At 50.0% G+C, this 26,817-nt stretch overlaps 2 protein-coding genes across 3 annotated transcripts; both read right to left on the bottom strand.

Moving 5' to 3' along the window:
- Positions 1 to 72: 72 nt before the first annotated feature.
- On the bottom strand, positions 73 to 3,266 carry Hsd3b7 (hydroxy-delta-5-steroid dehydrogenase, 3 beta- and steroid delta-isomerase 7). 2 transcript variants are annotated; one of them, NM_133943.2, is made up of 7 exons: positions 3,161 to 3,266; positions 2,629 to 2,800; positions 2,259 to 2,414; positions 1,933 to 2,041; positions 1,762 to 1,861; positions 1,477 to 1,639; positions 73 to 1,089 (listed from the first exon to the last, which is right to left on the bottom strand). In NM_133943.2, exons 2-7 carry the CDS (start codon positions 2,792 to 2,794, stop codon positions 674 to 676), a joined length of 1,110 nt encoding a protein of 369 aa, NP_598704.2. In that variant the 5' UTR covers positions 2,795 to 2,800; positions 3,161 to 3,266; the 3' UTR covers positions 73 to 673. The 2 variants fall into 2 exon arrangements, with proteins under 2 accessions (NP_598704.2, NP_001035774.1); NM_001040684.1 differs by having other exon boundaries at positions 2,629 to 2,748.
- A 486-nt stretch (positions 3,267 to 3,752) lies between these two features.
- Setd1a (SET domain containing 1A) lies at positions 3,753 to 26,486 on the bottom strand. Its single transcript, NM_178029.3, has 19 exons — positions 26,362 to 26,486; positions 25,598 to 25,762; positions 25,274 to 25,369; positions 23,220 to 23,490; positions 20,125 to 20,246; positions 19,673 to 19,902; positions 18,139 to 19,027; positions 17,203 to 17,994; positions 16,573 to 16,749; positions 16,289 to 16,376; positions 15,521 to 15,678; positions 15,306 to 15,393; positions 12,343 to 12,660; positions 7,177 to 8,232; positions 6,629 to 6,801; positions 6,438 to 6,548; positions 6,152 to 6,271; positions 4,647 to 4,784; positions 3,753 to 4,569 (listed from the first exon to the last, which is right to left on the bottom strand). Exons 2-19 carry the CDS (start codon positions 25,745 to 25,747, stop codon positions 4,396 to 4,398), a joined length of 5,151 nt encoding a protein of 1,716 aa, NP_821172.2. The 5' UTR covers positions 25,748 to 25,762; positions 26,362 to 26,486; the 3' UTR covers positions 3,753 to 4,395.
- Between the last annotated feature and the right edge of the window lie 331 nt (positions 26,487 to 26,817).

Here is a 26,817-nt window from a genome sequence, read left to right as displayed (position 1 = left end):
CCTCGCGTGGGACAGGCGCCGTGGGGAGGGGAAGACACTTGGGTGAGTGGGTTGGGTAAAAGGTAGACAAGGACTTGGAAAAGGATTTTATTCTAGGCTTGGCCAGATACAGGTTGGCATCCTAGGGGAGGAAGCTAACAATGTCATAGGTGAATTTGTTAGGAGAGGCAAGACATGGGAAATCATTGATTTCTTCAGATTTCTTTAAAGCAAATTAAAAGATAAATGTCTAAAAGAGATACACTTAAAAAATGGTGAAACTATAACCCCTTAAGGAGAGCCAGATGTGGCAGGAGCCAGGTCTGAAAATGGTAGCTGAAGTAAGCAGACCAGCGTAAGATCTCTGGAGTCTCTGTTCCTCCCTGCTTGAGAAACTGGAAACAGGAAGAGGTAGTGAGACCATTCAAGAAATCAGTTTTGCCAACTACCTGGCAGGCCTGAGTTGGCACCAAAGATAGGCCTTTCCCCAAACCCTATCCTAGAACTAGGAGACTGGAATATGAACCAGTCTCAGGATCTGTGTAGTTAAGATGTGGCAGGGTCCACATCACGGAGTCATGATGTGTAGAGCAGAGTCTTCATCTTCAAAAGGCAGCCATTTCTCTTCATCCAGATTTGGGGGCTCAGGACCTGGAGTATGTGCCACAGTGGTCTCCAGTTCCTGGCCCTGCCATCACCGAGCTGAACCCTCCATCGCCTGCACCCACTGAATGGTGCGGGTCCTGCTCTCTTCCCATGAGAAGAGGGGCTTGTAGCCAAAATGCCGCTGTGCCTTGTTGGTACTGACAGTAAAGGTGGTGTTGGCCATAGCCAGCGTGTAGGGATTCAGCAGGGGTGTGTACAGCACCAGTGGGCGGAGCAGCCACTGCAGCAGGGCATTGAGGGTAGCCAGCAGCACTAGCAGCCAGTAGGGCAGCAGTGGGTGGGCGCCTATCAGTCGAAGACCACAGGGACTCAGAAACTCCATGTTGAAGTCCTCGTAGCTTTTATAAGGTGACTTATCATAGCAGAAATACACCTGGCCACCCATGAGTGCTGCCCGCTGCTCCAGCTCCCGGGCCACCAGTATGTGCATCCAAGCAACATTGCCTGCCAGCAGGGAGGGAGGGAGGGAGAGAAGCTGGCCTTGGCCCCGTGTAGATCTTGCCCACACCTCTCTACTGTCTGATTAATCAAAGTTGCCCTTCTCCAAGGCCCCGTAGCCACCAGCCCTCCTGGGCATCCTGCAGCTACTTGGATCCCGTGTAGATGCTTTCTCCCTTTCTCTGGAGAGCTGTCGCTCCTGTTGCTCATCATAACCTACGCCATGTTCTTATGTCAGCCCTCCCAACTGCTTGGATGCTTTCCCCGTTTTTCAACTCATGCAGAAAATGCCCACATGCCACTGTCTGCCTGAGCTCGCGTGGAGCCAGGCGTACACGCGTGACTCTGCCACCATCAGAGCCACTCCTCGAGCCCTGCTGTCCCTGTCCTTACCAACATAGACCCGACCGTGCTCCACAGAAGCTGGGACGGCCCGAAATAGACGACCTCCAAAGCGCAGTCCCTGGTAGTAGAAGTCTCTCATGACCTGATGACCTTCACCATAAATGCCCGTGGGTCGAAGGGCACATGTCACCAGGGGTAGCCCTCCATTGACCTGGTGGCAGAGGGGAATTTTGAAGTGTACCCACCCTCTCCACCGTGGGCTGGAGATGGATGCAAAGAAGCCTGGGACTCAGGCTCTGCCCCTGCAGCTCAAGTCCCATCTTTGCAGTGTACCTTCCTTCCATTGGCCTCGAGGACCAGCTGCTCAGCAAGGGCTTTACTGCATGGGTAGGGATGGCTGTGGACTGCCTCATATGGGGTATCTTCATTGCCCCTGGAGAGGGGAGAAAGAAGACTGAGTGCTGGAGGGAAATGGGCTCTAAGATTAAGTGGGGCTGAGCTCACCTGTAGAAGGGGTGGCCCTTGATGTTAGGCCCCACCACTTCCATGCTGCTCGTGTAGACCAGGTACTGAGTGCCAGTCTGCACACAAGCATCAATCACATTCTGTGTGCCTATGGAGGAAAGGGACAGACGCAAGCTGTGTCTTCCCGCCTCTCACTCCTTCTGCCCCCCCCCCCCCCCCAGTGTCCAAGGAGAACCGCATCAGGTCAGGACAGGGTTCGACAGCAGTAAATGGACAAGGTTATCAAAAAGGACAGGCCCTCCCATAAAAATCACTGGTCAGAGGCAGGCCACACACTAGGGGCCAACAGGTAGGTAGCAGCTCACCCTGCACGTTGACTTTGTGGATGGTCTTTGGACTGGCCTTCCCAAACACATCCACCAACCCAGCTGTATGGATGACCACATGTGATCCAGACATGGCTGCTGCCACCTCATGGGCCTGAGTCACATCCCCCTGGATGGCAGTCACCTGCACAGGCCCTGGTGGAGACCCGAGGCAGTGTCAGAGCTGGGGCCTTAGCCAGCTGCTGAGTTTGGCCTGTCCACACCCTGGAAGCCACATGAACCAATGACTCACCCGGCCCCTCTGTCTGGTGGAGAACAAACAGGAATCATCTTTTCCATAAGCTGAGGTATCCCAGTCTGGGAAGGGATGGGGCCTCCCTACCTCCTGCTACTGCCCCACTCCAGTCACCTGCTTTCAGCTCCTCCAGCCAAGAACTCAGGTGCAGGTCAAAGACACGCAGCTCCCGGAGCCTGGGCTCCCGTTCCAGCAGCATCCGAACAATATGTTCCCCCAGGAAGCCGCAGCCACCTGTGACCAGGTATACCAGTGTTGGCACCTGTGCAGAGTCTGCCATGCCCAGCTGTGGGAAGAGAATTTAGCTCACTAGAATTGCCTGGTAGCACCTGCTCCAACCATGTGTTCTTCATAGAAGGGATCATTAGGTGGGAGCAGTGTGGGTGGAGAGGCTGAGTAGCAGGGGTGGGTTGCAGTTTTCTGTGCCTGTAGCACTAAGGCTCCCTGCCCTCTGACCCTAACTGCTGAGTCACTAGAATTGGATGCAGAATGGGAGGGATTGAGGCGGGTGGGGGGAAAAAAAAAAAAAAAAAAAAAGACTAGATTACTAAAGGACAGGCAGAGAAAGCAAGGAGTTGAATAGGGAGGTTGGAAGGGCGCAGGCTAAAAGGCAGGCCAGCTGGGCCTCAGTATCAGCTCTGCCTACCTGTAGTAAGTCCCAGGGCGCACAAACTGGCCACTGGAGGAGGTTGTGTCCTGGACTGGTGGACCAGCTAGATGTACATAGGCTTCCTTCCTTCCGCTCGCTCCTCCCTCCTGACCCATTCCAGGAAGGAGACCAGCCTAGCCTCCACCCCTAGGGGCGGGCAAGGGGGTTTGGAGGGAATTTTCTTGCCAGAGTGCCCCCTGGTGGCCAGTCCACTCTTCAGTGGCAGGCAAAGGACAGAACCTGCCCATTTGGTAGTGTATTTCAGGATAATAGGGTAGGGAAGGGATGCCCCCATCACTGATATGTTTGTCCCTCCTGCTGGGTCTCCCAGTAGGCTGAAGGCCCAGCACCAGCTATGGTTCTGGGAGGGAGAGCAGGGTAAACCTGATCTTGACATAATTCTGGCTAGCATCCATAGTGAGACAGATCTGGCATGTTTGTTGTATCTAGGTGGTTGGTCCAAAGCAGCACTGCGGTCTGCAGGTTGATTCACCCCAAACTCAAAGCCACCCATTCCCCCTCTCTCCTGCTTCACCCACTGTGGCAACTTGCATCCCAGTCTGCTCTTCCCAAAGATACTGACCAAGCATTTTTGTACAATAAAGTTTAATCACAATTATAAAAATGTGGTGTTGGGTTTCACTATTAACATTATGTACAATCCAGCCCAACAAGAAGGGCCTGCCCCCCACCATCCTGGCCCACTGAGCCAGAGCCCTGAGACACCAGGGTGGGAGGGTGACCCACAGGGTCTGGCAGGAACAGATGAGGCAGGGTTCCAGGCACAGAGTTCCCAGGACTAGGGGCCAAAGGCCCCCCCAGGGGGAGAACATGGCCACTGCCCCAGAGACCCCTAAACTGGGGCGGGGTGCACATAGGGCAGAAGGGGAAGTCCCCATTAACATGAAGCAAAGGGCTATGCAGCCCCCAAGAATAGCATCTATACAGGCTGGTACCCCAGGTTTCCACAGGAAACAGCTGCTGGCAGCTACAAAACATTTACAGCTTCTTCTTCGCAAAGAAAAAAAAATTAAGAGGGTGTTTGGGCATGGGGCATAGGGGAGGCAGCAGATGCCTCAAAGGACTGAGGCTCCCTTGTTGGCCTCAGTGCTCCCTATCCCACGTGAAGGTGGGGGCAGTGGGCCCTGCTGAGCCCAATAAGGCTGGGGTGCTGGGAGCTTAGGGCACCAAGGGGGAATAAATAGGGGTGAGGGCACCGGTCCTGCCCCACCTCAGTTGAGGGAGCCACGGCAACTTTCAGTGCCGCACAGACACGGAATCTTGTTGTCTTCTAGTGGGAACTTGTAGTCGTAGGTGATCTCCTCATCCACGCCGATGGGCTGCTTCGAGTAGATGACAATCTTTTTCTGAGACTCAATGGTGATCACCTTCGCATAGCAGTTGGGCTGCAGGAGGTGGGAGTGTAAGCCACAGCCCCACCTCACCCCTGCCCAGCCCAGCCCCGGCCCAGCCCTGAGCGCACCGTGCAGCAGTGGTTGATGAACCTGGCGAGGTTGCCACACTTGGTGGCATCAATGATGGTGTCGTGATCCACCCGGAAAAGGTAGCTGCTGCCAATGCCCTCCTGCACGTAGCGCTTTTCCCGCATGTCCGCTACCATCTGTGAGAGTAAGACACGCCCTAAGACTTCAGCCACTGCATGGACTAGACTTGCTCCCCTCTGGCCAAGCCACCAGTTCCTGGGCCCATGTTGACTGGGTCGGCATCTGAGTGTACCTGCTCCCACCCATTCTGATCCAAAGTCAGCAGAAGGGGACTCTGGGGAAACCAGCACTGGCTCTTCTGAGAACCTGTGTGGCCATAGTGGATGGAGTCCATAACATGCTGTGGGCCCGGGGCAGCTTCCGAAATGACAGTGGCCATGCCTTGAATTGAAGCCTTTCCTAGGACTAGCCTTCATACACAGGCACCTACTGGGCAGCTGGTGAGAGCAGATGGCAGATGGTCTGTGCCAGGACAAAGGCCTTGTGCTGCAAGGGGCAGCTATTCCCAGGAAATAGGTAATGCAATTGCCACTCTCACTAGGTGACCTCCCCCTTTGCAGAGTTCTAACCACCAGCTCTGCAGTGAGGACTCCTTCCAGGCGTCACTCTCCAGCCAAATCTACCTCCATAAGAGAGTGGGATGCCATTCCTACATCCCTAGGATCCTGAGCCTCACGTCTGTACTGAACAAATCTTGACCACACTCTGTCCCTTCTGCCCAAGCACATTCCTAGAAGCTAACGGCGAAGGCCTGAGAAAGGACTCAGCACCGTGTTTTCACCCTTCATAGCTTGGCTACCTGGCTGTCAATTACTTTGAACCCACAGGCTAGACTCCTGTCACCTCTGCTGACATTATCTTATCCATACTTTGGATCTGCCATTAAGTCCCACTGAGGCCAACCCACAGCCAGAGGGAGCTTACTAGTTTCACAACCCCTTGCTTGCACAGTTTCTAAGCCATTCTCCATCCACAAGGCCACTTTTCCAGGCTCATGTCCCTGTCACTGGCCCTGACTAGGTAACCTGAACAGATGTTTTGACCTTGTCCTCCTAAGAGAATGCAGTTTCTGAGCCTTTGCACACGCTAATCCAGGAACTAGAGCATATATACATCCTACTGCCCTGGGAACTCATTACCCTTTAGCTTTCAGGCTGAACATCACATCACCGTCTCTGGGAGGCTCTGGGTCCCCACAATACCTATCACCCTCTAGTGTCAAAGACCATCCTTTACTATTGTCCAGTGTTCCTTGGGGGAGAAGCTCTGTACAAAATATCACAATTATAAAAATGTGGCATTGGGTTTCACTATTAACATTATGTACAATCCAGCCCAACTAAAAGGCCACTGAGCCAGAGCCCCGAGACACCAGGGTGGGGTTGTGGCCCACAGGGCCTGGCAGGCACAGATGAGGCAGGTGAAATACCAGGCTACTACTGTCCAGTCAGCAACTGGCCTAGTGTTGGGAGTGGCACCTCACCTGGCGGATGTTCTGGCCAACATATTCGATCACCATCTCATCAGCGGCAATGGGTTCCATGGCAAACAGACCCCACTCATGGATACGGCTCCGGCCAAATCGGAGTTTCTTCTTCCGAAACTAGGGGACACAAGATAGCTTTAACTGCTGGATGCTCCCACAAACTTGTACCTTCCCGTCCCTTCCCTTCAGCCCTCTCTGTTCCACAGGATCCCACCAGGGGCAACTCTCCTTGCTGTAGTTTTTTTCACTGGGTCTCCTCCCTCTTCCAGTTTCCCCTCCTGACCTTGAGCTGGTTTAGCTTTAGCAGATCACTGTCCATGATGGCTGAGGTGCCAATAGCGCTTAGTAACCGCCGCTGCTCTGACCGTCGCTCAGAAAGCACCCGATTAGTCCCCTGTGAGCAAGACAAGGAGGTGGCATGTGAGGGACAGGAAGGAGGCAGCAAACTAGGGAGGGCTCAGAACATGGCTCTACCTGAGTGTCTCCACCTTCCAGCTGCCGGGCCGAGACGGGGCACACATCCAAGTATTTATCTTTCTCCTTCTTGCTAATGGGGTAATAACCTTCGCTGCGTGCAGAGCCTGTCTGATGCTCCCGGGGCCCATCTTGGGGCCGTCTTTTGCGCTTTGGAGTGCTTAGGTTGGTGAGTGCATGGCATTAAGGAAAAGAACAGATTCCTCATTGGCAAGTCTCTTGGGGCCCACACCTCCTGTCCAACCCAGGCCCTGTCCACAGGGTAGCTTGTCTGATGGTGAGAATACTCAGTAAGGAGACAGACAGGAGAAGGCAAATCTAGACCTTACCTGCTCTATCAGAAGAGACACAAGGCAGAGAGGAAAGACAGTTGGCAGTTGGAGAACCCCAAGGCTAAGTAAGTCACAGTAATTTAGACAGATAGGAAACCAGTGCAGCCCTAAGAGTGACCTGAGGATAACATTTCTTGCCACACCACTCCAGGGAAGGCCCCAGCCCTGTGTCTTACTCTAGGGTTCAAATCAGATGGGCTCTGTGGCTTAGGATATTTGTGTGCTGGACCCAGTGGGTGTCATTAAGCCAGTCAGCGCCACTGGTTTGCTGCAGCAGCCGTTCATATGTGAGTCGCAAATAGCTCATGTCTTCCAAGTCAAGGCCTGAGTTCCAAATATCATACAAGATGGTCATCTGCTCAAATTCACTTCTCGGCTCAAAGGAAGGAGGAGGTGGGGGTGGGGGTGGGAGTGGTGGCCTTCTTCTTCGAGTGTGGGAGCGGAGGCTACGCCTCCTGATTGCCCCTTCCTCATCACTGCTGCTGCTGCTGCTGCTTTCTGAAGACTCGGACTCCTCCTCTTCATCTTCCTCCTCCTCTTCTCCTTCCTGCTCTGGATGCTGCTGCTGCAGCTGTTGCTTTGGCTCCTCTGCCTCAGCCACCACCACCTCAGGGGCCTCTAAGACTTCATCAGCTGGAGAGCTGAAGAGTGCAGCAAGGGCAGGAGCTGGCTCCAGGGGCCGAGGTGCTGGTGTGGTAGGCGGGGGCTTGATGGCTAGGGCATAGTTGTGTTCCAAGAGGATGTGGCTGAGTAGAGGGCTTGGGCGCTCAGCCTCATCTGAGGTCTCTGTGGCCTCTGAGTCGTCACCAGTGGGTAGGGTAGCCAACCCACGTCGGGCTGGGGTCAGGGCCAGGTCAGCCAGTACTGCCAGGTCTACTTCTGTCCCTGACTCAGTGGCCTCCTCTTCTTCAGTAGAGCGCACACGACCTCCAGCTCGATTCCGACCCCCTCGGGCGACCTCCTCAGGCCAACTCTTGACCAGAGACGCATGGTCCAGGGGGAGGTTACGAATGGTCCGCTCTACGACCCGGGGGACTTTTCGAGAGACTGGACCAGAAGACTTGGCCTGCAGTGGGGCAGCTGTGGAAGGTTCTGGGACTGGTGCCTCCTCTGCAGCAGAGAAGGAAACAGTTTTCCGGCGTTTCTTGGGTGGGGGTAGGAGAGGGATAGGAGAAGAGGGGCGCTCATCCAGGCGGGGGGCAGCGTCTGGCGGTCCGGCGGGTGGCTCTGCTGGAGGCTGTGGTACACTAGGAGGTGGTTCTTCAGCAGGGCCTGGGAATGGAAACACATGGGCAAAGACCAGAGGGTTAACCTCATCAGACAGAACTGTCAAGGTAGGAGACGTGGGCTCAACTCTCCTGGAGCAAGGCAGCCTTATTTTATCAAGTTCTACCCTGTCCTGCCTCAGCTTCCATTTAGAACACTCGTGCTTCCATATGCACAAGCCTGCGTGTTACACAGGGGCTGCTGTCTGCCTCGCTCCTGCTCCTATCACTCTCAGCACCGTCATCTCCCTCAACAGAACGGGCTCTGTACCTGTTCATTATTCCAGCTGACAATGGAGTATGTCCATGTCAGACATGGGAAACTCAGAGCAGACAGATAAGCCCAGGAAACTGTTGTTCAGACAGCATAACCGACCAAATCAAATGTCTGCTCAAACTTGGGAAAGTAGGGAGGGAAGGGAGCCCATGAAACACTTTTTTTTCCCCCAAGGAATTGCTCTCCTAAGTTGGTTGTCTCCTATGTTCTTAGAAACAAGGCCCTAGAAGTCAGTCCTCCTAGCTTTCTCCCTCCCTCAGGGCTGTCACTGACTGACACCACCAAGACTGCTGCCTAAGCCAAGCCAGCTCCATCAGAGGCGGTCACAGAGAAGGCCTAAGGTAGGAGGAGGCTGGTAGTTTGGTGGATGTGAATACTATGCTGGAATGGAGAAACAGAGGAAACCTATTTCCTGGGAAAGCAAAACAAACCAAACTAGAAGACAAAAGGAAGGCAAGACCAAGGAGTTTTTCTACTTGTCTCTTGCCTAAACTCATACCATAGAAACATACCCATAACTACGCAACACTACCCTTCTCATTGAGAGAAGCCTCACGTAGCTCAGACTAGCCTGGAACTCACTGAAGCCCATAAGGAACCTGATGCTTCTGTAATGCTGGGATCACAGGTGTGTACTACCATACCCAGCTTTCCTTTCTGGTATTTATTTATTTATTTAAAAGATTTATTTATTTATTATATGTAAGTACACTGTAGCTGTCCTCAGACACTCCAGAAGAGGGAGTCAGATCTCATTACGGATGGTTGTGAGCCACCATGTGGTTGCTGGGATTTGAACTCTGGACCTTCGGAAGAGCAGTCGGGTGCTCTAACCCACTGAGCCATCTCACCAGCCCCCTTTCTGGTATTTAAACTGACTAAATTTGGCTGCTGTTGCCAGGCATTCAACAGTCAGTCAGTCTGTCTGTCTGTCTGTCTTCCTCCCTCCCTTCCTTTTTTTCTTTGATATTTTCTTTAGTTATATTTCAAATGTTATCCCCTTTCCTAGTTTCTCCTCCAAAACCCCCCTATCCCCTTGCCTCTCCTGAGCTTTCCAGAGGAAAATGTGGACTATCTTTTTAAGCTTTTCACAGTATCCTGACACTAAGCCAGAAAGCCCAGTATACCCTACCCATAGAAAAACCTAGCTATCAATATTACTTCTCTTCATCCCTTAACTGTTGCCTTCAGTCTAAACTATTCACCTGACATTTTATAATCCCAATGACCTGTAAGGTCCAAGACCTTTTATCTTACTGTCACTTCTCCCGTGGCTCTATAGCATTGTCTAATTCTGCCTTTCTTTCCCACCCACCCACCCATCCAGTTATTACTGAACCTCATGCATGCTATCACTGAGCTAGATTGCTGGCCCTTTAAAAATTTTTATTTAGATACAGGGTCTTGCTAAATTGCCTAGATTAGGCCCAAATAGCCTCAAACTTGATATACTCCTGCCCGACTTTCAAGCAGCTGGGACTATACCCCTGTGCCACCATACCTGGATATCTTTAGGAAAAAAAACAAAAAACTTTTCTGTATATGGTTGCTCTCCCTGCCTATGAATCCCCTGAAATGAGATTACAGATGGTTGTAAAATTCCATATGGGCGCTGGGAATGAACTTAAATCCTCTGCAAGAGTCGCTAGTGCTTTTAACCACTGAACCATAGCATCCCTTTCTTTTTGAAAAATAAACTGGAAAAAATGGCTCAGCAGTTAAGAATGTTCTCTGCTTTTACAGAGGACCCAGGTCAAGTTACCAGCACACAACATGGTGATTTACAACTACATATAAATCTAGTTCCAGGGGCTCTGACACCCTCATCTGGCCTATGCATGTGGTACATAGACACACATACAAACACTCAAATAAACAGATTTAAAAAAGGAAAAGAAGCTGGGCAGTGGTGGCGCACGGCTTTAATCCCAGCACTTGGAAGGCAGAGGCAGGTGGATTTCTGAGTTCAAGGCCAGTCTGGTCTACAAAGTGAGTTCCAGGACAGCCAGGGCTACACAGAGAAACCCTGTCTCGAAAAAAGAGAGAAGAGAAGAGAAGAGAAGAGAAGAGAAGAGAAGAGAAGAGAAGAGAAGAGAAGAGAAGAGAAGAGGCCCTGTCTCATATGTATCTCAAGACTGCCTTTAACCTAACCGTGAGGCTGAGGATGACCCCGAGCTTGTGACCTTCCTGCCTTCACTTCCCCAGTACTGAGATTATAGAGATGCTCCACAACTACAATGGCTGGCTTTTACTAAAGTGGTGATTTGCTTGGTATTCAAAACTCACCCCTGCCTCACTTCACCCCTGCCCACCCTCTCTCATCCTGTTTTCTCCAGAGTCAACAGCTGAGTTCACATCAATGTTCTCACTACTCTTGGGCAGATTCTTCCTCCCAAAGTCTCTGCTCTATAATCCCATTGCTAATGTTTCTAACTGGGGTTCAGAGACCTCCTTTCAACTCCAAGTCAACAATGCCCATAATCCTAGGTCACTTTACTGAAAGTCCTTTCCTGGCATGCAGTATTACCAAGTTATCTCTCTCTGACCTCACCCCTATTTTTACCAATTTTCTCTGTCCCCGAGCCTCAAGCACAGTTTTCAACTACCCATTTTGTTTTTTAAGATAGGATCTTTCACTAGGACATGATGCTCAGCCCCAGGGATGTGTTTCTACTTTTCCAGATCTGGGATGACAAATGTCAGCCAGCACAGCTTTATGTGGTGTCACTGATAAAACGCCAAGGTCCTCAAGCTTGTGTGACAAGCCTTTTACCTACTGGTCTACATTCCTACCCCGACGTTATTTTGCTTATATCCTCTCTAATGCTACTCTTATACTTCCTTCCTCTTTTCCAGATCTCTCTTCCTGCCAGAATGGTCTTTTTGTTACAGATGTGGTCCCCAAAATAGAAGGAGAACAATACCCTCTAAGTGGCCTTTTGTCGCTCAGAGACTCAGGAGTGAGTGCATGAGCTGTCAGGAGAGGTCAACTCATCATCCCGCGGATGCTGGAAACTTTAATTACACTGAGGGACACCTTCCAATAAGTCCCAGCTTCCCTGCCTGTGTCCTTCCTGGCCTCACAAGAGTCTCCCTGTGACACTCGGGCTCCTCTCTCACGCCTGTTTTAATGCATCTTTCAAATCACTCTTATCTACTCATAGCTTCCTATGGCTCTCAAAGCAGAGACAACATTTCGTAGATGAGGTCTGCATTTGCATGGGCTGGTCATCACTCACTCCTACCGTTCTGGCCACCTTCCACCCTAAGTTTTCAACCTACCAAGGGGTGAGCTTTCTTCCAAACCTTCTAACTTGCTGTTCTGGACCTTATGTAGAGCCTCCTCCCTCACTGCTTTGTCCAGACATCAGCTCAACTATGCTTCAGCAAGAGGATGCTCCCAGACCCATAGATACCCTCAGGAATCTGAGTTCCTTGTACTTTGTCTTCATAGAACGTATTGGGTTGAAAGCAGTTATTTCTATGCATTTATTGCTTAACTGGCCTTTCTCTCCTTACAGACCGAAAGCTTTGTGAGGATGAGAGCAGTGCCTGTCAGACACATCATCACATCTTCACACTGCTCCTGGTACCAGTAGCAATGCTCGATAAACCCTACTGTATGAATAAATAATCCCTACAGGAGGCCCATCATATGCATATATGATAACAAGAACTATTGAATGACAAGAGCTTGACAAGGGCACAAGAGCTCAGTCATGCGTTAGTGTTACTCTGTGCCCATGTAACTGTTCCACATAAACACAGCACCCCAAGGCCATTCTCCAAGACCCTGATAAACATGTATCTTAATCATGTCACCTGTCCCATGCCACCTACCTGCAGGCTGTGTGGGCAATGTCTCCTTTTCAGAGAGAGGCATGACAGGGGAATCTACAAGCCCGTCTGTCTCAGGCTTCTCATCAGGAGCTGGAAGGGGCTCTGGAACTTCTCTGGGGGGTGAAGCTGAGGGAATGACTGCTGACTGCTCCTCTTCCTCAGAGGAGGACTCTGATGAGGAAGAGGAGGAAGAGGAGGAAGACGATGAGGAAGAGGAAGACGAGCTGCCACTCTCGGAGTCTGATGTGCTGCCATTTTCACCATCTGAATCCGCATACAGAGAGCACTGGGAGGACGAGTCACTGTCCTCATCCTCACCTGGAAATCCACAATGGTAGTTAGTGGTCAAGAGGAGGGAGCACTGACGAAGTCCTCTGGATGTGAGGCTCTAGGCCAGGTGCTGAAAGCTCAAGAAGTTAAATAAGCAAGTGCATGCTCAGAGTGACAACATCAGAGTGAAGGAAGGAAAGCCCTGGGCTCTGCTGGAAGAACAAGTTGGGAAGATCCCCGCCTAAATGCTAAACCCAAGAAGGAGATGTTCTACCACACAGAAATAGAGATGAAGGCCCGGTCTACAGAAAGAGTTCCAGGACAGACAGATATAGGTAGACCTGGAGACTGGCAATCAGTTGGCCTAGACCACTGAAGTTCTGTAGAAAATAGAAAGAATTCTGGGATAAACAGTACATGCCTTGAAAGTATGCCTTTAATCCTAGCACTCAGGAGGCAGAGGCAAGTGGACCTATGTGATTTGAGATCATCCTGGTCTACACAGTAAGTCCCAGGATATACAAGGCTACACAGAGAGACCCTGTCTTGAAAAACAAAATTTAAAAAAACAAAAATAAAGGCAAGTCCTGGTGATACATGTAAACCCAGAACTCTGGAGGTGGAGAGAGGAGACTGGCCGGAGAGCATGCTCATCTGTATATCAAGTTAGGGGCAGCATGGGCTGTGTGAGACTCTTCTTGAAAAACAAAACAAAACAAGGTGCCAGCAAGATGACTCAGTAGGCACCTGTTGCCAAACTGATGACCCGAGTTTGATCAATAAAACTTACAAGATGGAAGGATACACACACATGCATGGCACAGTCTCACAACATTATATACATACCATACTTATGGGTGATCGGTTTTGGGTGAGAAAGCACTAAGAAATTCCAGAGAAGCATAATGCAAAAGGGCTATAATTCTAGCACTTGAAAGGCTTGTAAGTCAATGAGGCCAGGGAGAGAGAAAGAGAGGAAGAGAAAAAAAAACAAATGTTATTGATGACTTCATAATGGAGTAAATAGAAGGGAGTAGTGAGGGGAGGAACTGGAACATGGTGAGACTAAGCTGAAAAGAACAGGTGCAGAGCCTAGACTGACTGACTGTACAAATGGCCTGTAGGTCACTTTGGCAGAAAACAGGGAGTGTAGAGAAGAGAGTACATCTTAGAAAAGACAATTTTATTAGCACTTTCGAAAATGAATTACAACAGAAGGAAGGAAATAGAGGCAGACATCAGTCAAAACTGCATCAGAGGAGCTGGGGCTGCAGGTCAGTGGTAGAATGTTAGTCTGGCAAGGAGCCCTAGGTTTGATCCCTAGCACTGCATACACGTTTGCATGTTTGGCACGATGGCATGTTTGTAATTCCAGCACTGCTTAGGTAGAACAACTAAAAAAGGATTACAAAAGTAAAGCCCTCCTGGGCTAAAGACCCTGTCCCTAAGAACCGACACGAGAAAAGCAGACAGAAGAGCAAAGGTGACAAATTCATGTTGGAGGCACAGTTGATGGCAGGGGAGCCAAAGGACCAACAGGAGGGAACTGTTTTCATTCTTAGCAGAAAACCTGGCCCTTCGCTTCTCCACTGAGACCTCAAGATCATCACTGCTGTCATCACTGGTCACTGTGAAAACAGTATTTCAGAGGAATTCCTTGATTGCTGTGCAGACAACAGTGGCTCTTTCCTCAGGTCTCGCATACCAGCAGAAGTTATTACCTATTTCATTGTCCCTAAAATGTAATCTGTCTGCAGTGACACAAAGGGACTTGTGTAACCTGTCTCTTGCCCTTCTTCTATCCTCTTCTAACAAGGTTTTTTTTTTTTGTTTGTTTTTTGTTTTTTGAGACAGGGTTTCTCTGTGTAGCCCTGGCTGTCCTGGCACTCACTTTGTAGACCAGGCTGGCCTTGAACTCAGAAATTCACCTGCCTCTGCCTCCCGAGTGCTGGGATTAAAGGCGTGCGCCACCACACCCGACTAAAGCAGGGTTTTAATGTACATTTCTTCTAAAAAAATTATTTAATTTATGCATATGCTTCAGTGTATATATGTGTACTATATACATGTAGAATTGGAAAAAAAAAATGTGCTGGATCTCCTGGAAGTGAAGCTATAGGCAGTTGTGAGCCACCATGTAGGCTCTGGGAACCAAACTTGGGTCCTCTGTAAAAGCAGTCAGTGCTATTAAACACTGTGCTATCTCTTTCCAGGCCCTCAACACTTCTGAAGGAATGCAGATTACTCAACCATGTGCAATCTGTAGAAGCTAACACACACACAACTGGATAGTGTCTGTTGATGGCAAGAGAGACAAAGGGAAAAGAAAGGAACAGACTGATGGCTGGGCCTTACAGGAAGAGCAGAGCTCTAAGAAGAGACAGTTTAGATTGATAGCTTCAAGGGGCAAGAGGAGAATGCACGCCCTTCCCCTCTAGGACCTGGGGAGAGAAACAGACTTTGCAGGGCTATCTATCCACAGGGAGACCCGTTTAGAAGAGGGAGTATTCGGAATCAACGGAGTTCACGTTCTCAAGAGTCCCAGGATTCCCAAGGGCATTGGCTAACACAACTGTCATTGCAAAGGGCAAGAACGGCCAGAAGTCCAGCAGGAAAGTCATAGAAAAAGACAAACCAGATAGTATAATCCCTTTTTCCCCAAACCTGAACTCTACTCAACCGCCTACACTCACCATCCGATGCCTCTGCTTCCTTCTTGGTGGCATCCACAGCTTCCTCCTGTTCTTCATCTTCCTCATCTTCATCATCATCATCCTCATCCTTAAGGAAAAAGACAAACTGAGACTAACAGGAAAATGACACTGAGTTCCAGATCAGTGAGAAGCTGGCTGTGCCAACAGGGACTCAGGGAAGGCTTCTGGCAGGCACCAGGTGCCTAGCATCTCACCTTCTCTGAGGAAGACTCCTGGGACGCCTCCTCCCCTTCACTGTCCAGAGTAAAGGATTTTCGGTGTTTGCCTTGGGTCTTGCCCCGTTCTTCATCTCGCTTCGGAGGCTTGGTCCCTGGACGTCCTGGTTCTCCAGCTTCCTTCTCTCGCTCAGGATCTGTAAGAGGAGTCAGAGCAGTTACAATCTATTAGCAGTTAATGCTTTGCCATCCTGGAGGCAAGGAACACTACTGCCTACTTTACTGACAGGCCACCCTTACTCAGTACAGAAACCGAAACACAATAACAGGCTATACAATTTGAACTACATCCCACACATTTTCTTTGATCATTTTCTAAGCTGGGCGAAAGAGAATGCCAATTTGTTTTATCTGGCCCAAGGAATAATATAAGGCAGGGAGGTCTCCAGGGAAGCAGATCTGATCAGCAAAGTAGCCTCACGTCCCATAAGCTAAAACCAGAAGCCCGGACGCCAGCAGGCTGGGAAGAAGCGTTAGGCAGCGAACCTGGAGACGTGATTCTTCAAGTTCGGATTCTAGACAGTCAAATTTTCACTTTGTGTTTGCAAAGACCAAGACACAAAAACACTTAAATCAGCCCAGCAGAGCTAAGAACCATAACTAAAATGCAAGGAGAAATCTCCCTGGCCCTCTGATGTCTGCATCAAGGCTCCACTGGGTGCCCTGCCCTCAGAGACCTCTCTCCTCTTGCTTCCTATTACACTAAGACCACCAATCCTTTCTCCTTCTGCCTTATTTCCTACGTACCATCTTCATCTTCCTCAGCTGGAGTAGAGGGCCTGGGCCTCTTTTCCTCACTTGCCTCTGAAATTTCTGATGGCTCTTTCCGTTTTACCTGGCAGATGCAGACAGATAGGAGCAACTTAGAGCTCAAACAGAGACGGGAGTGAGGAGAAGGGAGATAAAATTTAAAAACCCAAACAACCCACCTCAACCACCATCCTCCACAGCCCCACCCCACTCCCATACACCATTTCCCACCATTGGGAAGGGAGGCCCACCAGTTTTCCCACCACTGAATTCCTGGATACCTTGAATGAAGGCAACCGCAGGGCCCCTCGAAGCCCTGACCCAAAGGCAAAGGCCTCAATGCCTGTGATACCGCCACTCTTGGCCCAGTCTACGAGGGACAGCATGCCTGGCTCTTTGAGCTTCATCTTTTCTTTGTCCTCTTCCTTGGCTTGCTGTTTGGCTGCATTCTGGAATGGCTACAAACAGTAGGGAGACTAAGCTAAAGAACCAACTCCTGCCCAAGAAGCAACAGTGTGCCTGAGGAACACCAACATGCATCAACTTATTCTGCTACCATTATCTACCTCTGGCAAATTAAAGCAGTTTCTCAAGTCTGATAATTTAGGCCATCCACCCTTAGGAAACAGTTACTAATTTTTACCAGGCTACAAATGGTAGAACTAAAAACAAGCCCAGAAACATTTAAGCGTTCAGTCCACTGTAAAGCAGCAAAGAAGCCAGGACAGAGCTCTTCTGACCCAGGCCCATGCTTACCTTTTGCTCTGTCAAAACTCCCCAGCCTGTAATTCCCATAGCCTTACTATCCATTTTATTTTCTCTTGTCCCTACTTTGAATTGGGCAACCTCTTTCAGCAAACAAACAAACAAACAAACAAACACTGAACATACCCAGCACTAGACCTCCTCACCTTGGCCTTCTCTTCCTTGCTCTCCCACCACTGGTCAAAGGCTCCAAAGGCCACATTCTCGACCATCTTTCGATTAAGGTCTCGCTGCATAATGCTCTTCATCTCTTGGACAAGGGTAGCCAGCACACGACCCACTGTGCCTGCTGATGGTAGGACCTTGCTTTCTGCTATCTCTGCTTCCTCCCTATGAGGCAGCCGCGCCTCCTCTCCCGAGACTGAGGAAGAGGGCAGGGGCTCGGCTGCCATAGGCAAGGGCAGGTGGTAGGCCTCCCGGGAGTACGACCCACGACCTTCTTGCCCTTGTGTGTACAGAGCATAGGGCAAGCCATAGGCTGCCTCTTGTGGAGGTGGAAAAGGGAGAAAGGCCTCGCCAAAAGCCCCGCCAGGAGGACCAGCTGAGGCTGCAGTCAATCCCTTGCCCTGCCGTAACTGGTGGAGCCGTGTTAACATCTGGGTCTGCATCTGGAAGGACATGGGCATCCCTCCCCACTGTGCCCCAAGTCGATCCATAAGTTCCAGGGAGTTCACAAAGTCATAGATGTGGGGTGGTGGTGGAGGAGGTGGCGGAGGGTACTCAGGGGGGGGTGGTCCATCTGGGCGGGGTGGGAGGAGGTAGGCAGGTTGGTGGGGAGGATAGCCAAGGGGAAGGGAAGCAAGGTAGGGAGGAGGGGGGGGAGGAGGGGGAGGTGGTGGCGGTGGCGGCTGCTGGGGGGGTGTTGGGGCTGGAGGTGGTGAGCCACCCCTGTCATCATCAGAGATCTCCATATCTTCTCCGGAAGAACATGGAGAAGCCTGTGGGGTATGGAGGAGAGTCACAGACAGCTCCTGCTAGAGCTCCCTGAGTTTGCCCTCACACTTGTCTTCATGTTTGAGCACCTTCCCTACCCCCTAAGCTTAAGCTTCCACCCCAGATGCTATGGCTGGCCCCAGGCTCACCTGGTTCTGTCCATTGGCCTTTGGTGACTCCCGGGCAGCCCCTGGCTCTCCACTCCCTGTAGGTGCTACATCTTCAAAATTAGCTGGTGCAGGAGGAGGTGTACAGGGCCCATGACCTGCCCCAGAAGGCACCTCAGCCCCTGCATCTCTAGCCCCAGGGCCTGCACTGCTGTTCTCTTCCTCTTCCTCTGTATCAGAAGCCAAGAAAGAAAACTTGGAGCGTTGTTCCTTCAGCAGCATTTCAATACGGGAATCCAAACTGCTGTGCTGAGCAAAGGGCACACTCTCGTTGGTGGTCTCTGGGGCTGGGGAGCCAGAGCGTGCAGGGGAAGCTGGGCGTGGGGGAGTCCGGGCTTCTTCTCTCTCAGGGCTGGGTGCCCCACCACCACCACCACCACCACCACCACCACCACCACCACTACCACCACCACCACCACCAGGTTCTGGAGGTTCTGGAGGTGGGGCCTCTGAGGCAGGAGGCCGGTAGTCTTGGTCAGTGGATCGGTTAGGCTCAGGGGCCAAATAGGAGGTATAGGAAGGTGGGAAGCGCTCAGCCGTATTTTCGGCAAATGAAGCCCCAGAAGGGTCCTCTCTAGTTGCCCGGCGAGGTGGATAGGAAGTATGGCGCTGGTAACGATTCCAGCTTTCATAATATGCTGGGTAGCTAGAGTCAGAACCACGAAACTGAGAGGCTGAGGAAGAAGACGACGAGGAGGAGGACGATGACGAGGAGGAGGAAGATGAGGAGGAGGCTGCAGTAGCTGCAGCAGTTGCTGAGGTGGCAGTAGCGGTGGTTGCAGGGGCTGAAGATGTAGAGAAATGGCGGCGAGAAAAAGAATCTTGATAGCTGTTCTCTGACCGCCGGGGTTTGAAGGAGGTTGAAGTGGTGCTGAAGAAGAACCCAGGAGTTAGCTAGGCTCCTACCTATGTGACCAAACCTGACTGGTTCTGTTCTCATACTCAAAGTTACTCTGGGCCTAGATTTGATTCCAACACCCACATGGTGGCTGAGAACCACTTTCACCCCAGCTCTAGGTGATCCACTGCATGGGTACAAGGAACACTGTGTGTTCAGAGACATCCATGTAGGCAAAACATTCAGACTCATAAACATCTTAAAAGAGGGGCTGGAGAGATGGCTCAGAAACTAAGAATACAGACTGCTCTTGCACAGCGCTCAGATTCAGTTCTCAATCCCCACATGTAACATCACCTGTAAATACAGATACAAGACATTTGTCCCCTTCTAGCTTGCTTGGGTGCTGCATGCCTGCAATACACAGCATACATACATACATACAGGCAGGCAGGCAAGCAGGAGCGTGCACATGAGTGCGCGCATACACACAAAACTCAAAACAGGTTTCTCAACTTGTTTCTACTAGGTCCCATGAAAACACCAATTTGTCAGCTGAAACCAAAGGCTAAAATAAATAGCTTCCAATTCCTTCTCACAGACACTTGGAGCTTGTTCTTTCCAGCTGCAGCTCCCAGAATCAAATGGCTAAGGCCCGAGAGAAGTGGTTTTCCATACCTGCTGGAGTAGGCAGAGTCCTGAGAGTAGGGGGTGCTACCCCGAGATGTGTAGGGGGTTCCTTGGGAGGACTGAGGGGTGAACTGGCCAAAGGAAGATGGAGTATCTTGTCGGCTGCTGGAGAAATTTGTATCTTGGGAGCAGGGAGTGCCATTGCCAGGGGTGCCCCCCACAGTAGTGCCTGCTGGATAGGCAGCTGTGTCCGAGGAAGACCGTCGGCGGGCTTCAGTCTAAAGAAAAAGGGAGTCAAGGAAAAAAGATCAGGCACGATTTAAAACTGTCTACTGCCCCAATCCGAGATTGCAGCTTTGTATCTGAAGACACCTAAACATCTTCCCTTAGTTCTTCCTATACTTAATAGGGGACTTCAGGGCCTTCCCAAATGGCTCTTGCTTTGGTGACCAGGTAACGAGTACATGTGCCTAACACAGCGGCAGCTACAAGCTTCTCACCGTCTCAGCGGCTGCACCAGAACCCTGGAACTTCTCACTCAAGGCCTTGCCCCCAGTGGGCACAGTCTGAGGAGTGTAAGAGCCATTGACAATCAATTCATAGTACTTCATTCGTTGTTGGCCTAGATGGAGAGAAATGAGAATCCACAATCAGAAGGAAACACAACCCTCTGAATTGGTCATTTTGTTTCTTCTTCAGGTCTCAAGTCTACTACAATCTCTCTCTCTCTCCCTTTTTTGTTTTTTTGAGACAGGGTTTCTCTGTGCTGTCCTGGAACTCACTCTGTAGACCAGGCTGGCCTCGAACTCAGAAATCCGCCTGCCTCTGCCTCCCAAGTGCTGGGATTAAAGGCGTGCGCCACCACTGCCTGGCTGTCTATATTCTATTTTTTTTTTTAATTTATTTATATGTAAGTACACTGTAGCTGTCTTCAGACACTCCAGAAGAGGGAGTCAGATCTTGCTACAGATGGTTGTGAGCCACCATGTGGTTGCTGGTATTTGAACTCTGGACCTTCGGAAGAGCAGTCTGGAAGAGCAGTCGGGTGCTCTTACCCACTGAGCCATCTCACCAGCCCTCTTTCTATTTTTATTGACTGATTAAGACAAGGTATCAAATAACCAGGCTGGTCTCATACTAAGAAGGAAAGCACACCCTGAATTCGTTGTCCCTACTCTTCCCATGTTCAGGAATTACAGACATTTATCACCACACTGCTCTTTTGCAGATTTATGAAGTAAAATCAGGTTCATCTCCAACTATTAAACATATATCCCATTAATATTGGGAGGCAGTAGTGCTTGGCCTGGAATGTAAAAGCCTTGGTTCAACATAACCATGATAAACTCATGGTTCACACATACACCATCTAGAGTATTTCATAAACTTCAAGAAAAGTAGGATTCTAACTACAAGTGTCAATCCAGCCCACGAGGGGATTTTATTTGCCTTGAACAATGACTTTTAAACTCTTGGAAGGGGTCGAGCGGTGAGAGGGTTTGGTGAGTAAAGTGCCTGCCACCAAACTTGACAATGTAAGTTTGCTCTCTGGGACCCACACGGAGAAAGGAAAGAACAACCCCCTTTGTTGCCCTCTAACCTTCACATGCGGCCACACAAGAAGAATGTACATCATACACATATAACAAATAAATATGAGAAAAAACTGTGAGAAGAATGTAGCATTTAAAAATGAAGTGTTGCCAAAGTCAGCAGCATATGCCTGTACTCCTCGTACTTGGGAGACTGAGGCAAGGCAAGGGTCCAATTCAACACGAGCTACAGTGAGCATAGGTCACCACAGACAGACAGAAAGACTGACTCAAAAACACAAAACAGGAACTGGAGAGTCGCCCAGTTGGTAAAGTGCCTTCTTGGTATGCATAAAATCCTGGGCTTCATCCCCAGGACCACATAAACCAAGCACAGTGACATAAGTCTATGATCCAGGATGAAGGTGGATTAGAAGTCAAGGTCATCTTTGGCTATAAATGAAGATTAGGACAACATGAGACCCTGTCTCCAAAGAACCAAAACAAGGGTTGGAAAGATGGCTCAGCAGTTAAGACCATTTTGTGCTCTTGCAAAGAATCACCCACATGGATGTCTATAACTATCCCAACTCCAATTCCAGGGGATCCAACAAATACCCTCTTCTAGTCTCTGTGGCATACACATACATGTGCACACATCTACACAAACACACACATACACAGAAGCAAAGCAAATCCTTAAAAGTAAAGTTAAAACACCAAGAATAAAGCCTGGGACCAGGTGTAGACTACAAGGGCAGGCTAAGTTATAGAGTGAGACCTATAAAAGAAATAAAAACATTAAAAACAGAACAAACAATTAAAACAGTTTAATTCTAGCACTCAAGACAGTAGAGGCAGGTGGATCTCAGTGAGTTCAAGGCCAGCCAAAGCTATGTAGTGAGATTCTGTTTCAAAAACACATAAAAACTATAAGATTACATACAAAAGTCTTAAGTTGAATTTGGAAACATTGGTCTTCACTCCCATTTGTAAACATCAGTTAACAACCTCTTCCCTTAGATGGCACTGTACGATGACATCTCTCCCTGTAATTCCTTAAAAGCAGTTCAAACCTGCTCCATTTTTCTTTATTTTTATTTGTGTGCACACACAAAGGCCACAGGAGGACACTGGATATCTCCCATTGTTGTACTCTCTCACTCCTTTGGGAGAAGGTCTCACTAGAACTGAAGTTTGCCAATTTATACCCTGGCTTGTCAGAAAGACTCTGGGACCTGCCTGTCTTCTCCCCACAAAACCAAGTTATAGGCATACACAACCATATCTAGAATGTGTGACCGATGGAGATTCAGACTCAGGCCTTCATATTTGTATAGTATGTACTGTTACCAACTAAGGGTTATCTCCTGGTTCCTTTTTGTTGAGAAAGTTCTCACTATGCAGCACTAGTTGACCTGGAATCATCTGTGTAGTCAGGTTAGCCTCAAAGTCCTCCTGCCTCTGCCTCCCAAGCACAAGGATGATAGGCATGTGCCACAATGAGACTCTGCCTAATTCATCTTTATCTTCACACATCTGTGGTTTTGGCAGGCCGTGACCTAAAACTCTAGTTCTTTAATTTCCTGAAGTTTCAATGTTAACATATGTGCTACTGAAGAAAGCACAAAATATGTATAAGTTTAAAACAACCAACAAACAAAAAAGAAAAACCCTCCCTGAGCTGGAGAGATGACTCAGCAGTTAAGTGGTCTGGTAGCTCTTCCAGAAAACCGGAGTTCAATTCCCAGCACCCACATGGTGGCTCCCAACCATTAAACCAGTTCCAGGGGAATCTGATGCCTTCTTTTGACTTCCATGAGTGTAAGACGTACATGCTGTTCACAGATATATATTCAGGCAAAACAGACACACACACACAAATATCTAAATGAATCTCAAAATGTATCTCTAAAATTTAAAATCTAATAAGTTCTGAAACAGACGTGACTTCAGGAATTTTGGTAATCATGACCCTGATTACTTGGCTGAGCCCAATTAAGTATCAGCATATAGAATCCCTGTTAGAAACCAACTTTAGGCAACATGCAGCGAGTCCTCACCTTTGATATCAAGCTGGGCATGAATGATGTTGCCCATGACAGAGGTGAGGTGGAGGTTTTTGACAGTTTCCTTGGCGCCCCGAGTGCTGGTGAAGAGCACACGGGCCAGGCCTAGGTGCTTTCGAGTGCGGGGATGAAGAAGGATCTCCACTTCTTCCACCTCTCCATATTTCCGGCACATATCCTTCAGGAAGGTTTCCCTCACATTGTCATTGAGCCTCGCAAAAGTTACTTCCTTCAGTGGTATCTGTCCAATATAGAACTCATCCAGCTGTGGAAAGACAAGAATTGGTCTCGGGCTTCCATAGTGAGCAGTTTCCTTACCATTTGGGAAACTTCAGAGACATCTATGAGATTAAGACAAATCTGGGACAGAGACGTCAAGGGGGCTCATGAGAGGTACATTAGCAGTGACCTGTTTTTCAAGCCCTCTTATGACATATAGCAACAACTGGGAAGAAAACACACAAAACAAGAATTAACATACATAGGACAAAGTAATAGAAGAAAGTAATCTATTAGTTCAGGGTTACAGACTAGCATAAGCTAATTACTAGAAACAGAAAAAAAGGAAAAGTTCCCATTCAGAAAAGAGACAAGACAGAGCCGAGTGTGCCGTGCACTCTTACAATGCTAGCACATGGGAGGCTGAAGCACAGGATTCTTAGTTCAAGGCCAGCGGCTACCTAGGGAGTACTTGTTTCAAAAAAAAAAAAAGATAAGCCAGATATAAATATAAATATAACACAGTGGTAGCAAAGATGTAGAGACAGGGTATTGGGGAGCCGCTATCATTCTTTCTGGACTCTGTAGATGCTTAAAGTTTACCAAAACAACAAACTTCCAAGACATGAAATTTATCCATCTTGATATTTTCTAAACACTGAAAAGTGTCTGGTGGAATATTACAGGGATATGGTGTCAAAGAGGTGATAAGGCCTGCCCAGATCAATAACCACACATGTCAATGCCTCAAAACAGACTTAGGATGCCAGCAATATGGCTCAGTAGGTACAGACACTTGTCACCAAGCCTGACAACCTTGAGTTTGACCACTAGGACCCATGATGAAAACCAATTCCCACAAGTTGTGCTCTAACTTCTACATGTGCACAATGGCATGCAAGCTTATTTATGAATGTACACACATGAAAAATAATATAATAAAAAAGAAAAACAGACTTGGAAAACAAAATTAAAATAAGAACATTAAAACCAGTGACAACAGCAAGATGGAGCCTAAAACTGAGGAAAGCTGCAGAAAGCGAGCAAACATCGGACTCTGCATGAAGAACATGGCAATGGAAACCTAAAGATTAAGACGAAAGGAAAGAACTACTGGGTGACTCCAGGCTTCCAGCTTGGGTACCCGAGTACCTGGTATTGCCATTCATCAGTCAAGAGGAAGTGAGGAGAGCAGGACTCAGGGAAGAAAGATGATGTTTTAGTGTCTCAGTAGATGCTGGCAGGAAGGAGGTATGAGACATAAACATTCAGACAGAAGAGCTTTCAGTAAAGCTGCTCAAGAAAGGGGGGATTCAGAAGGGTGAAGCCACTGCACAACTTACTTTACCAATAATCAGTAAAAGAAAACAAAAACAAAATTAGGAGGAGACAAAGAACTACCAATTTTCGAGACAGTCCGAAGTTTGAAGAATATCTTATTACAGTAGGGAAGCAAGCTGCTCGTACAGACAGGACAGAGGAGCACACACAATGACAGCAAGAACACACAACTCCAAGTGCACAGTGGTCTTAGCAGCATCCTTAATTGCTGAATAACTTGGCTATCCCACTGTCACAAGGCTTCAGAATACCCACCCATACCTCATCCTTCCAGACATCAATACCCTTGTCACCAGATATATACTAGAGTCACCTCAGCTATACATGTATACCTTCTGTCCAAAACATCTCAGTCTCACAGACACAAAAAGCAATGAGATCTGGCTGTCATAGTTCCTTCGGAATAAACACTTTGGTAGACTGTGTGAAGCCCAGGGTCCTTGACACTCTCCAAGGACCAACATGCAGGGAGACCAGCAGGCACTCACCTTAAACTTAGGAACCGGGAGGGAAAAGTCTCTGGCTTTGGACCTGACATGACAGCGGGGGTCCTGGAGGTCTTCCACGGGGGTATACTTTGAGTCCTAACAAAGAAAGCAGGAAGAGATGAAACCAGGCTGAAAATTCACCAGCCTACTGACTCTATAAAGCCCATGTAGAAGCCAACATACAGAAGAGCTGGGAGAGCTTGCTCATTCTCAAAAAACCAAACTACAGGTATAGGAAGTCTGGGTGTTGAATACTGAACAGGGGGAAGCGGGGAGGGGAGATTGGAGGTCCAAATAAGTCAAGAAAGGCTCGAGGGCACTCACACTGACACTGAAGTGGACTCCGTCATAGCGGTACACCTTCTGGGAAGGCCTGCGCAAAGCAGGGTCCAAAGCAGGATCCACTATGAGCTTGTAGTTCCGCCACTGGAAGCTCGGGGCTTTCTGCCCGTCTCCCCCACCTTCCTGGTCCATCTTTGCTCATTTACACTGTCAGGAAAAGAGGGATACGGAATGGGAGTCCACGACTTAGGCCTGACTCCCTTGCTGTCCCCTCAATGTCTAGCCCCGATTCCAGGGTCTCACATCAGTCCAGTCCCCGACACCTCAGCATGACCCGTGGCTCCCTCAGATCTTGCCCTGAGGAGCTGGGCTCACTATGGCACTCCATTCCTCTCCATCCCCAATTCTACCCTCAGGGCCCAGGCCCATCTCGCGCCCCCTTACCTTCCCGCTCTCCCCAGCGCGCCCCACTTGGCCTCCACGCAAGACCCCTCCCCCGTCCCCTCGCAGGCCCCGCCCCCTCCCGCCTCCTCACCGGCCAAGCGGCCCGGGCCGAGCCCCGCTCCCGCTCCCACACAGCCGCTCGCGTCCCCGCGCCCCGATCCTCCGAACCAGAGGTGGCACCTCTTCGGGGCGTTGGAAACACCGCGAGACCGAATCTGAGACCCAGCTTCGGTCCCTGAATCCAGGCGGGGGGGTGGGGGGAGGTAACGCGCGCCGCTGCCCTCTCCTCCCGCCCGGGCGCGTTCGGTGTCGTCCACCCCCCCCACCCCGTCGGCGCGCACGCGCGCCGGGGCCCTACTCACCCGCTCGTGGCGAGCGGCTCACCCTCCCCCCACCGCGCGCAGCACCTCAGCGGCGTGAGGCGGCGGCGGCGGCGGCGGCAGCGCGAGACCCGGCCCCGCAGCGGTGGCGGCGGCGGCGCCCCCCCACCACCACCTCCCCGGCGCGCGCACCAAACACCACCGCCACCTGCGCGAGGCCCAGCGGGCACAGCGTCTGCATCCGCACTTTCGCTACAAGGACTGCGGAGCGATCCACGGGGCCGAGGGTAGCGGCCTTGCCTCGGCCGGCGCCCTGCGAGGCTCGGGAGTTGTAGCCCAGGGAGCCTGAAGATGGGCCGCATTCCCCGGAGAGTGGACCGCACCACCCTGATCCAGCTGCTCCGGCCTTGGGGTTCCTGGCGAATCGGCGGCGACGAAAGCTGCGACGAGCCCCTGAGGGAAGGGGGCGGAGCGAGGGGGAGGACGCCAGCCAGAGCT

The sequence above is a fragment of the Mus musculus genome, chromosome 7, assembly GCF_000001635.26.
Source record: "Mus musculus strain C57BL/6J chromosome 7, GRCm38.p6 C57BL/6J".
Taxonomy (NCBI): Eukaryota; Metazoa; Chordata; class Mammalia; order Rodentia; family Muridae; genus Mus; species Mus musculus.
This window is presented reverse-complemented; position numbering and strand designations above follow the sequence as displayed.

Excerpts from the sequence above, each read along its gene's own strand:
- Setd1a (NM_178029.3), bottom strand. The coding sequence starts at position 25,747 with ATGGACCAGGAAGGTGGGGGAGACGGGCAGAAAGCCCCGAGCTTCCAG. Across the intron at positions 16,750-17,202 it reads GCAAGGAAGAGAAGGCCAAG|CCATTCCAGAATGCAGCCAA; the intron begins GTGAGGAGGTCT and ends TACTGTTTGTAG. Across the intron at positions 4,785-6,151 it reads TTGGCCAGAACATCCGCCAG|ATGGTAGCGGACATGCGGGA; the intron begins GTGAGGTGCCAC and ends TTACTCTCACAG.
- Hsd3b7 (NM_133943.2), bottom strand. The coding sequence starts at position 2,794 with ATGGCAGACTCTGCACAGGTGCCAACACTGGTATACCTGGTCACAGGT. Across the intron at positions 1,862-1,932 it reads AAGGGCCACCCCTTCTACAG|GGGCAATGAAGATACCCCAT; the intron begins GTGAGCTCAGCC and ends TCCCCTCTCCAG. Across the intron at positions 1,090-1,476 it reads GCACGGTCGGGTCTATGTTG|GCAATGTTGCTTGGATGCAC; the intron begins GTAAGGACAGGG and ends CCCTGCTGGCAG.